General features: G+C 48.6%; 1 protein-coding gene across 3 annotated transcripts in view; it reads right to left on the minus strand.

Moving 5' to 3' along the window:
• Positions 1 to 12,258, minus strand: part of PRKAG2 (protein kinase AMP-activated non-catalytic subunit gamma 2) — a 192,066-nt gene that overhangs the window by 62,680 nt on the left and 117,128 nt on the right. For all 3 annotated transcript variants that reach the window (XM_021387825.1, XM_021387826.1, XM_021387827.1), the window contains one exon: positions 4 to 218. In XM_021387825.1, coding sequence (XP_021243500.1) covers positions 4 to 218 — 215 coding nt within the window. The remainder of the gene's footprint in view (positions 1 to 3; positions 219 to 12,258) is intronic.

Below are 12,258 nucleotides of genomic sequence, written 5' to 3' on the forward strand. Positions count from 1 at the left end.
TACTGGTTTTGAGGTAGCACAGGGAGATGGTGTCATTATAGGAGGCTTGGCTGCACTTTGGGATGGAGGCAAAGAAAATCTCTGCCCTGTGTCCGGAGGAGAAGAACAGTGAATCCGTGTTTCTAGTCTCTCAGGCTCATGCTTATAGGATTCAAGAGGAAACGTGGGCTGCTTGGTCACTTGTGTTGGGGTAGATGGAGAAGAGGAGAGGCCAGAGGCTGTAAAAAAGAATAATTACTAACGATCAGAAGAGAAGCAGGCAGAAATCTCAGCTTTACATTAAGTCTATATATATTTTTATCACCTTTCCCCAGGCTAAAAGCATATATCTCACCCTTATTTATAATAGGGGATTAAAACTGTGAATCGTTCAGCTGGGTGAACTGCCTGAGCCATTGTACAGGGAGGTGTAGTTGCAAGATGAGAGAGCTCTACATTTCTGTTCTGTGAACCTCCTGTCTGCTTCCTTCTTTCTAAAACAATCCTAAGCACTGGTGTTACTTTCTTGTTGCTATTTTAATGCTTCTGTGAATCTCAGGATTACCTCTGTCTCATGGCAAATGGCTCAAGAGCTTGAATGCATACTTCTTCTTCATTTTGATGATTGTGCCTCAGCCAGCAGTTAGAACAAAATTAGGAGGAGAGGCAAAAAGAAACAGGGTGTATTTCCCATGAGCCACTTTCTGTAGGGCTCCCAGCAATGCCTTCTTACAAACTAGGTTTGTTTCCAGCAACATTTGAGGGGAAAGATTATTCTTATCTTGAGCTGAGAATCAATATCAGCAGCAGATCATTCGTCTTGTGAGCATCCTGTTTGTGTTTGACACACATATCTACCCCAGCTGTATTTTAGGCTGTGTTCTTGGGGCAGTTGTGAGTTGTGATCAAACAGATCATTTCAGCTGTATTTATTAGCCCTTTAGGAACAAACATCCACATCCAATTAGAAAATTCATTACAACATCTGTGTTTCTTGTTATATCTTTATGTATGTCAGCAAACAAAGGAAGATTCTTATGCCAGCATAAATCAGAGCAGATTTAAAGGCATAAAAACTGAGGCCAGACAGAGCTTCAGATTTTAAAGTGGGCTGTGGGCACTTATGTGACCTCTGAATTCACTTCTTGTACTCCCAGAGATCTGTGTAGATAACCAGTGAGTCCACAGGGGACTCAAAGTCTGCCAAAAAGGAGCAGACGGATAGCTTTTAATAAGCAGGAAACCCCGAGCCATCCAAAGGTTCAAAACATGACAGTGCACCTCCAAGGCAAGTTTAGTTTGTCGTCTTAGTGTGAGCTTTCAAGGTTCTACCAGAGGTTTTTGCACACCTTCGTTCCAGGGCTTTGCACTGGTGCAAACACAGCTCCCACTGGTTCTTGCAAGCCAGGGCAAAGTGTATTAGTACAACTCACTTGGTACTCTAGCACTTCTGCAATCAAATGCCTGCAGAACCAAGAACACTGGTTGAATGAACCCTTGGGGATGTTTATATCCTGCCTTGCACTGACCTCAAAGGGTGTTCATTACCTCTTGGTGTCCCCATTCTGCCTCACAAACAGCATTTATTGAGAACACTTTGTATTTGGGGAACGTAAGTGATAAAGCTCGGCAGTAACTGAGATGCTGGAGTCAGAGAGGAGCAATTCAGCAGCTCAGGAAGGGATCTATTACTTGAAGAAACAACTCCTCCTGACATACCTAGGGAGGAGCTACTCCACCTTATGATTAAAGGAATTAAAGAGGAACATAGGTAACTGCTTTTTTTAATGTCATTCTTAATTAAAAACAACCATTCTCGATGTCTTTTACATATAAGCAGGTGCATGAAAACAGAATCATTCATCAGGAAACACTCAGAATGATTAAGCTACGATGTGTTCTATTTGCAGTGGTTTTAGGGCTGCATTCCTTCTGGATAAAATCCTAACTCTCCCTGAGAAATGGTAGCTTTGCTAGAATCAGCAAGGACTCCCTGCTCACCTCCTCTCTTCAGCTGTTTTTTGGAATTGCAGCTGCCCTCCAGGGACATGTGTTTCATTAGAGCTCTGCCAAACAAGCAGCAGTTATCACAAATGCAATGGAGACGGGTGCTGCAGCCATTGCTGCATGCTGGCATGCCACAGGGATAGGCAAGGAGAGTGGCCCCAGTGGTTGGGATGTCCTCAGCTCTACTGATTTTAGTGAGATTGGAGAGTGCTCCATTTGCTGGAGGACTGAAAGGACAGTTTTTGCTTGCAGATACAGATGAATAGTTCTGGGGAAGGTGCTCTGATCTTCTCTGTTTTTATGGATGTACAAATGTTTCCTGAGCACTTAGACTGGGGTTTGAGGTGGATGGTAGCTGTAATTGATGCAAATGTAAAACCACTAAAAGGGAAAAAAACACCATTAGATCTTAAATTCTTACTGCTGGAGTGTGTTCACCATGTACTAATGTATCAGCAAGCCTACAAACGATCTCCAGGATTAACAATCTCTGCCAAAAGCATTATTACCAGTGTCAACGGTTTACGGGCGTTAGGCCCGATTCCGTGACAAAGGGGATGGGGGACCCAAGGGCCCACGTCCCAGGAAAAGGGGAAAGGGGAAAAGGGTAGGGAGATGGCCCTGAGAGCAAAGAACAGCGGCAACAATCTGAGGAGAAACAAAACTAATTTACTAAATAAAATATCGGAATGCAAAACAACACACTATAATACAATATAATTACAATTTAAGCTGATAAATCCAACACAGAGAGAGAGAATGTCCCAAAATCAAGGTAGGCCTTACTCTACTACCGACGATAAGACGGCTGGAGAGCGAGGTGCTGCCAAGACGAGAGACGGCGGAAAAAGGGACGAGGTCTCGTGATCTGCAAGTTTTTATACTGCGAGCTTTTATCTTTTCCCTCCGGCTGGAAATGGTAACAGAGGAGCAAAGTACCGTGGGGACTGTAGTAGTCTTTCTCTTCTGAGGACTAGGTATGTCCACTACATGATGTTATGATGTGGAATACCAATAACCGAAAATCACAAAACCATGACAACCAGGCATAAGGGAACCTGACAGGGCTGCCATTACAAGTCGAGGGAGCAGCTAAAGGGCACAGGAAGATGTGGATCAAAGGACACCACGGAAGTACCATCTCCTACATCCCATGGAAACTACTGTAAATGTGTAACAGCACAGGCAGTAAAGTTCCTTGCAGACAGCAAACCTTCCATTTTATAAGGACACCCTGTGATGGTGAGCCTCCTCTTCGGGCACTTGGCATGAGTTTTTATAGATGATGAGTACCTGTGACTCTAGAAACTTTACTGGGAACACTTTGATCCCTAGAACAGTCTCTTTCTCCCGGGCTCTTAACACAGAAGTACTCAAAGCAAGGCACACCCTAATCACTCGAGATGCACGTTTTCTGTGACTATTTCCACACAGAGTTGGAGAGAAAATCATAATTGTTTTGAAAGGTATTGGATTAAATTCTGTATTAGGCTTTTCAGTGTTTCCTATTTAAAAGCTCACCTCGTAGCATGATTGTGGTTCCCATGTTATTAACGTTTCTGTATTACTGAGATTGAAGGAAATGATACATAGTTTTATGGTAATTAAAACAAAAGGCTTTGCTGCTGTGCTGCAGCTCAATGTCTGAAACCCTGCAAAGAATTTTATAAAAGCCTATGACATTGAAGATTGAAAATCTCCAATATATTCCCAAGACAAAATCATTTCAGGAGTAACAGAACTTTGTGTTAACTGGATCCTGTTGAAGTGCCATCTAGACAGATGGAATAGATGTAAATATAGGGGTACATGTGCGTGTAGTCGCTGTGCTGATCTACTACAGAAGAAACAGTTTGAGGAGACAAGATGCAGCTTCTACTTTTCTGAAAGAGTGGTCAGGCACTGGAACGGGCTGCCCAGGGAGGTGGTTGAGTCACCGTTCCTGGAGGTGTTCAAGAAACGTTTAGATCTAGCCTTGAGAGACATGGTTTAGTGGGGTTATTGGTGGTAGGTGGATGGTTGGACTGGATGGTCTTGTAGGGCTTTTCCAACCTAGCTAATTCTATGATTCTATGATTCTATATCCCATGTTAAACAATTAGGCACTGAAAACCAGCCACCATTTCTAGATTTCTGTATAACAAAGCTGAAAAATCCAGTATGGGTGAGGATTTCAGAGAAGAAACAGTCTTTGAAGCTGCCTGCACACTCTTCTGCTGCTGATAATGAGATGAACTGTTATGGCACGTAATTATCTCTAATGCTAATGTTTCTTTCATCAGACAATGAAATGCGTAATCAAGTGTGGTATTTTCATGTCGGCAAACTAAATAGCTCTTCCTTTTTTTCCATTAGACTAATAAAGCAGTTCTAGACAGAAAAATAAAGAAGAGGGGAAAATTCTGGATTCTGTCTCTGGCCAACAGAAGGCTTTGTCTCATATTTTCCATTGATTGTCCTGGTCCGGTTTATTAAAGAATCACAGAATATTCCTAGCTGGAAGGGACCCATAAGGATCCCCAAGTGCAACCCCGGCTCCACACAGCAGCACCCAAACCCAACCCTATATGTGAGAGCGGTGTCCCAGCACTCCCTGAGCTCCGGCACTCGGGGCCGTGCCCAATGTCCTGGGCAGCCCGTTCCATGCCTACCGCCCTCTGGGGCAGAGCCTTTCCCTCACCCCCAGCTGCCCCTCCTCTGACAGCTCCGTGCCATTCCCTCAGGCCCAAAGGACACTGTGAAAGACGGTACTGAAAGCTCTGCTGAACTCTAAAATAACTCTAAATAGCACTGGTGTTAACTTTTGATCAAAATGGGGTGATTTCCAGTTGTCCTCTCCCTATGACAGGGTTGCCTGAAGCAATGGCCCGACATTCAGTTCTATGCCTGCATTTGCACAGCTCCAGCTTGGATCTCGCTCACGTCACGTGTTGGACAGAACAGCCCCCAGAAAACACCACTATAACAGCAGAGCCCACAGCTTCGGCCCAAAATAACATGCAACACTAATGCACGTTTAGTTAGTCACACACATACAAAAATAATGCTGCTATCACTTGTTTCTTCAGATAAATGCAACTATTTCCTTTAAATAAAGCCCTTATTTCGCATGGTGTTAAAATCTCCACCCGCCTACTTGAGCATTCTGATGAAACCAGCCTTCCAGCCAGGTATAACAGGGAAGGATGAAAGCTGAGTGGACTTCCAGGACAAGGCTGTTCTGCACCCCTGGGTGAGGCCCACAGTTAGCACTGTCACCTGCACATCACGCCTGACCTGGCGGGATGCAGCTGGTGGCTCCTGGGATGAGGATGCTCACAGCCCAGGGGCTCCTGCCAAACCCTCCCTTTCGTTTCTCAGCTGTGCAATGCCTCGTTCTGCCCAGAGCTCCGATCCGCCCTTCTCCAGAAAGAAAACCTGCCCCATGGGCCTACAGAGCCACCCGCCCACAGACCGCACTGCGAATGGTGAGGGAATGCTCCTTTGCAAAAGGCTGGGCTTGGCTGTTCTGAGGAGCTGCACTCCCCTGCTGAGTGGCCAAAGGATGCAGCCAGAAACCGGCTGTCAAACATCCCGTTTGTGTCCGTGTGCTTACGATGAAGTTGTTAAAACTGCCGAAAGTTACCGGCAATGACAAAGAAAACACTTTGAATCCTAGGAATCACGCTTCAGTTTTCTTGTGCCCTCTACCTGAGTAAGCAGATAATGCCATGGACAGCAACAGCACTGCTGCTAAAATAGCTTTCCAGGTCTATATATACGTTCATTTATCACTTAGACTGAAACTTCTCAAAAAAAAAAAAGAAAAAAAAAAAAAAAGGAAAAGGAAAAGGGAAAGAACCAGAGGAGTTTCCATTTGCAGTGGCTCCAAGTGACACTTTCTGCCTGGTTCCTTCCCAGGACAGCGCTGGCCTTTCATTTGCATTCCCCTGCTGGCAGCGGCACAGAGAAGCAGGCAGGCTGTGGCTGCTGAATTTTAAGTAGCCAGAAGCAGCAGTGGATCGGCGCTGAGCCTGCTGCTCGTTAGGCTGATTCACTCTTCAGACACAATGCCACGTTAATTTTGACACGTAAGCAAATCGATGCAAATTATGCGAAATGAAGCTTAATGCCACTTAGTGGCAGTCAACCTAGGAAGCTAGAAGCACGTAAATGGCTGCTGGCTGTTCTCATTCACATGGTGCTGGTGATATTGACACCGAATGTTGTACAACATGCTAGTTAATAGCAAAATCAAAGTGATCTTATTAGTTACTGTATCCAGAAACATAACTGATAGCACCCAGGAAGTTTCCTGCCATGTCAGTCCCATGCTAGCTAGAGATGCTTCCCACCCAAGGACAGCCACAGCTTCTGCTGCTGAAGTGCACAGCGGTACCTGTGCACTCGCTCGAGTGATGGGCAGCCCTTCCCAGGCGCAGCACGACAGGGAAAGGTCCTGCACGGGCACAAGGAGCAGGAGAAGCAGGTGTGCACCCGTCTGGAACACACATATGAGCAAAGCACGCACCCGTCGCCCGCACATGGTGCAGGCAGGTTGCAGCTTCCCCCTTACTGGCTAACTTCCCAACCCTGCTGCCCACAGTGGAGCAATGGGAGCGTAAGACTTCCCAATGGCGTGCTGTGCGTGCATGCGGTAGTGCCAGAACTGCTGAGCATGGGCTGTGCCATCCTGCAACCACCTCCCCAGGGTAGCACCGAGCTGGAACAGAAGCCAACTCTGCAGCGCGGTGATACGAATTCGAAAAGTCCCTCAAATGAAAATCACTTTTCTCCATTCAGACGGCCCTGTACAGACACGTGACAGCCGTGCAACCCTCGGTTTCTTTTCATGATTCAAACCAGATGACTTATGGGCGGCTGCCAACCCATGCAAATAAGCCACGTGCAATAGCTGACCCTTATCAACACCGTGATAAAGCTGGAGGAAAGCCCGCACTGCCCTCCCAGCTGGTCTCAGCGCATGGGGCAGGCACGGCGCCGCATCACACGGCAGGGATTCACATGGGCACTGGTACTGCCTGCTGGTCACGGCCGGCTGCTGGGGAAACAATGCCCACAGCAGGGCTGCTTTATTTACTTAATACACCACCTGGCACTTAAACTCTCACTGAGTACTCTGTGTTCAGCATCACGGGCTTTAATGAAATAACTTCAGGTTTTATTTTAGGACTCTGGGTCCGGCTGCTACAGCAAACATCCAGCAGCTCTTTCCACATTAACCTCGGGTATCCAGTCCCAGGCTTTCCTTGCTGTTCTGTTTCCAGTTGAGCTATTGCAGAAAGCTGTAACCTACAGTTCCTTGGTGCTATTTCAGCAGCCAGCACTGTCTCCTCCATCACATGGAAGGAGAGGCTGCACCAGCCATCACAGCTCTGCCCCAGCCCTGCTACAGCCATCACAGCTCTGCCCCAGCCCTCTCCCTGCTTTTGCTCCATGCAGCTGCTTTGCACGGCAGAGGTCCCAGGCCACAGGGTTATCATCACTGTGCTTGTTTTGTTGCTGGTGGCACGCACTGTATGTAGTACAACATTTGGGCAGGTGAAGGGAAGTTAAGGGAGGAGAGAAGGGAAGGGGAATGCTGTATGCACAACATATAAACATGAGTTGGGAAGTAACTGCTTGCTTGTTCTGATGCTTCATTTCACGCTACAGGTTTCATACTCAGTCACTCCATTAAGTGTCAACTTTTTAAGAGCGGTTGCTTGGGAAAGGGCAGAACAGTGCACGCTGTTGCTTCTGGGAAATGAAAAGAACAGATCATGGCCTGCAGAGCCCTGCTGAAATCCCACTGGGTGCACAGTACACCAGCTCTGCGTAACCAGGAGACAGAGGGGCAGTGCACATGAGGACGGCTGGGATGTCTGCTCTCTGCACACACCACTGCACACCCAGCAGCCCCAGTGCTGCGCCGGGGGAACGCGCTGCAGCGCTGCTCAGCATGAAGGCAGGCACTCGTAACGTGCCACATGGGGAGGTCTGGAACAGCAAGGCGCACACTTTAGGACTCAGGTCCTGGGACTTGCACTCCATTGAATGGTTTGGGTTATCCTTGGTTTTCTGCTCTCACAGAGAGTGGCTCCAGAGCTGTACTGAAGGCGTCGGAGTTACACTTTGCTGGTGTTTATTTTCTGCAGTGCTTGCAGGGGAGCTAGGGTGAGAGTACTTAAATATTTGCAAAGTGCTCCGGATCCTCGGGACAGCCATCGCTGGAGAATAAAGCCATAAAGTGCAGTTTCTTTGCTTCTGAAGTTCATGTTTTTCAAAACCTCTGTTCTTCTCTTGTTAAAAGAACAACAAAAGTCTCCCTCACTCCAGCTCCATTCAGAACTCAACAGGAGCCCGAGGACGGCTGCAGCCTGCGACATTCGCCTCCCCCCGCTGTGCCTGACTCAGGTGTCTGTCTCATCACAGCTCTCATCTTGCTAACCTGGGAATTAATCTCTTTCTGCACATATGGCACAGCAGAGACAGCACGGTGCTCTCAAGCACACCTACCCGAGCCTTCTGGAGCAATGACAAACGACTTTGTGGCACTTGTCTGATTGAAAATAGATTGCTACTGGCCTGCTCCTGTGCCTTATGCCACTTGGCAGCACAACTGCCATTGCCTTCATTGGTACCGCACCGTGCTTTCTGCTGAGCTTTGGTGCAGGACACAGCACAGCCTGGAGAGTTTCAGCAGCGCACGCTCACATTTTCCAGAGGGCTGGCCAGCTGATTTTCCTCTCCAGGAAATCCTTCCCCTCCCGTGTCACCCAACCCCGGCTTCACCCTGGGTCACTACTACAGCGTGCCTCCAGCACATGACAGCAGTCACATTCCTGGCTTGTTTTACTGCTCAGAGCTGTCATCCTGCTGCAAAGCATCTGAAAACACCAGTAGCCAAAAGCACTCAGCATGTCCAGAGAGTGAGTACATAAGCAGCAAACTCTACAGAGCAGGGGACACCTTCATGTCAGAGATTTCCCCAACGTGGTGGGGCAATGTGATCTATTTGATATCTACCACTGCTCTTTCCCTCCGCCCTTCTCCCCATCACAGCTGTCCCTGTCCCCCTGCAGGTGTCTCCTTCCCTTCTCCCTCTGCATTTCCTTCTCCCTAAAAAGTCTCCAGAGACATCGGTCCCATTCCTGCCCACCAGCATCAGCTCTGCCTGGACAGCTCCTGTTGCCACTTCAGCCAGCTTCCCTTCATCTTGGGGTTGATGCTCTACACCAGGGCAGGGATTCCACAAACCTCAGGAGGCCCAACCATGGCTCTTCACAGACAGAGAAGTGAGAAACCCAGAGGACCAGCACATTTTGCACTGCAGAATCTAGGCAAATCCGGCAGCCATACGAATCACACAAAGCAAACACGGTGTTTGGTGCTTTCATTGTATCAGGCAAAAACTCAGCGCATCTCCAAGCGAGTAAACCTGCAGAGGCCCTTCCTTGAAGTTTGCTGCCACTGTGACTAGGACAGCAGGACCCAAAGGCTCAGGAATCAGGGATGCATATAAAGGCCACAGTATGAATGTCAGTATTGTCAGTAGAAGTCAAGGGGAGAAAGCGGGAACAACTCCAACCAGCTGCTGTGCCAGAGAAGAGAAGTGTGGACAGGACTTCAATACCTGATCTCATTGTATCTTTCTGCTGTGGATAAAAGCTACATCCATTACAAAAAGAAGGGCCTGCATTAGAGAACAACCTGTGGGCAGTCATCTGGTGGTCTGCTCTGTGGTTTTCTTTAATTTAATGGTCAAGGAAAGGGAGTGTATGGAAGACACCTACAACCTTTTATTTAAGGCCTTAAACCCACATGCACACAGCGGACATGAAGAGGAGGGAACCACTGGCCTTCTTGGTATCCTGGGCTGCACTCAAAAGAGCGCGGCCTGTAGGGTGAGGGAGGTGATCCTCCCCTCTGCTCTGCACTGGTGAGGCCACACTGGGAGCACTGTGTCCAGTTCTGGGCTCCTCGGTTCAAGAAAGACAGGGAACTGCTGGAGAGAGTCCAGCGGAGTGATATAAAGATATTGGGGGCCTGGAGCATCTCCCTTACAAGGAAAGGCTTGAGAGACCAGGGGCTGTTAAGCCTGGAGAAGGGAAGGCTGAGGGGGGATCTTATCAATGCTTATAATTATCTAATGGGTGAGAGTCACATGGATGGGGCCAGGCTCTTTTCGGTGGTGCCCAGCAACAGGACAAGGGGCAACAGGCACAAACTGGAAGATAGGAAGTTATGTATGAACATGAGGAAAAGCCTCTTTGCTGTGAGGGTGACAGAGCCCTGGAACAGGCTGCCCAGAGAGGTTGTAGAGCCTCTGCAGGTATTCAAAACCCACCCGGACACCTTCCTCTGTGACCCACTGTGGGAAACTGCCTTACAGGATTGGACTTTATGATCCCCAGAGGTCTCTTCCAACCCCTAGGGTTCTGTGATTCTGTGAACCCGAGGGCAGGACCAGGCCTCCTGAAGAAAACAGAAAGTTTTCTTCCAGGGAAGAATGAAGGTGTGTGCATCCCTGCTGCTCCCCGACCAGTGCTGTAGGGGCTCAGGGCATGCACAGACAGCCCTGGGTGTTGGGTATGCAAGCACTGACTCAGATGTCACAGAGCAAAGCCATCACTGCAAAGGCCACAGTGAACAACTGTCAGACGATAAAAGATTTCAGACACTGCTGACCGAGGCTGGATTTAAGCTAGGAGAGAAAGGCTTTGTATCTGATTACCAACCCACTGCAGCAGTCACTTCCCTCCCCAGCTGCACTATTTTGACCTCGTTTCTGAAAATACACGATGAGCTGTTTTCTCCTCTTAACAAGTCACTGTTGTGCTGGAAACCTGGCTGTTTTCGGTTGTTAGAGCCAGACAGTGCTGCAGGCTGTTGAAGCACAGGCAGCTCAGGACAAGACCAGCTCTATCCTGATCCCTGCATATACCCCATGTACCTAGGGCTCTCTCTCAGAAAGTCACTCATATTGAATTTCCCTCTGGAAGTGGACTGTGACGAGTTTTCAGGCATGTCTGCAAGCAGCAAGCTGCTCTGTAGTACCCCAGTTTCCTGAACACTGGTGACACGGTGTTTGATGCCGAGAGCCAGCTGCTGCTGCCTCGTGCAGAACCAGCCAGGTCATGGAATGGTTTGGGTTGGAAGGGACCTCAAAGATCATCCAGTTCCAACCCCCTGCCATGGGCAGGGCTGCCAACCACTACATCAGGCACCAGCTCAGGGCCCAGGGCCCCATCCAGCCTGGCCTTGAGCACCTCTGGGGATGGGGCATCCACATTTATTGGGCAACCAGTGCCAGTGCCTCAGTGCCCTCACAGTGCAAAATTTCCCCCTGACATCCAATCTAAATCTCCCCTCTTTTAGTTTTAAACTATTCCCCCTTGTTTTATCATTAAATACACAAGCAAAAAGTTGATTTATCTCCTGTTTACAAACTCCCCTCAAGTACTGGAAGGTCACAACGAGGTCTCTCAGATTCCAGCTTTGCCAAAACCAGTCCAGAAGGAGCACTGCTCCCGAGTGCTTCCAGCCCAGAACCAGGGGACATGAGACTAGGACTGGCTGTGCTTGCCAAGAGAACCATGGCCTTTGCTTTCCTGCACCTCTGCTTTTTCTGACAGCTGATTATGTTCCTGACACCTCCAGAAAAAAAAACAAAGATGACACTGCAGAGACAGCACGAACATATGATCCTTAACTCCTACCTACCAGACCAGGACTTTACAGATTGGCTGACAAACTTCAGGAAGCTCTGGACCACTCTCCTTTCAACACACTGAGGGAGAACAGAGAGCACAGAGCAGTGCTTTTGAGCCTCCAGGTGTTTCCCTGAGATTTGCAGGCTCTTGTCACAACAGGGAGCCACAGCAGTTTACTTGCACCACTCATACCATCACACTGCGGTGGAAGATAGCTGGTATTTTAGCATTCTTCTCGATGCAGAACACGAAGCCGCTTCCTGGAGTCCTGCTGGACCTGAACATGACGCAGGTGGGAACAGCTGAGCTGAGCTGGACTTGGGGCACAAGCTGAGCCCCAGCCCAGGCAGCTGATGCCCAGAGCACCACGTGGCTGGCACTGGCCCCGCAGAGCTGGTGCCTGAGGTATTCACACCTTGTGTGGAGCCAAGTGCAGGATGTCTGACAGCATTTGCCTTCACCCTGGCCATCGTGATGATGCAAAAGGAGCTCAGCCTGACTGCGCAGCATGGGCTGTGCCAGGTTCGCTCACCCCATGGAACCCTGGAGCTTGGGTGTGAGCAGTTTCCTAGCACAG

This window comes from Numida meleagris, chromosome 2 (genome assembly GCF_002078875.1).
Source record: "Numida meleagris isolate 19003 breed g44 Domestic line chromosome 2, NumMel1.0, whole genome shotgun sequence".
Classification (NCBI taxonomy): domain Eukaryota; kingdom Metazoa; phylum Chordata; class Aves; order Galliformes; family Numididae; genus Numida; species Numida meleagris.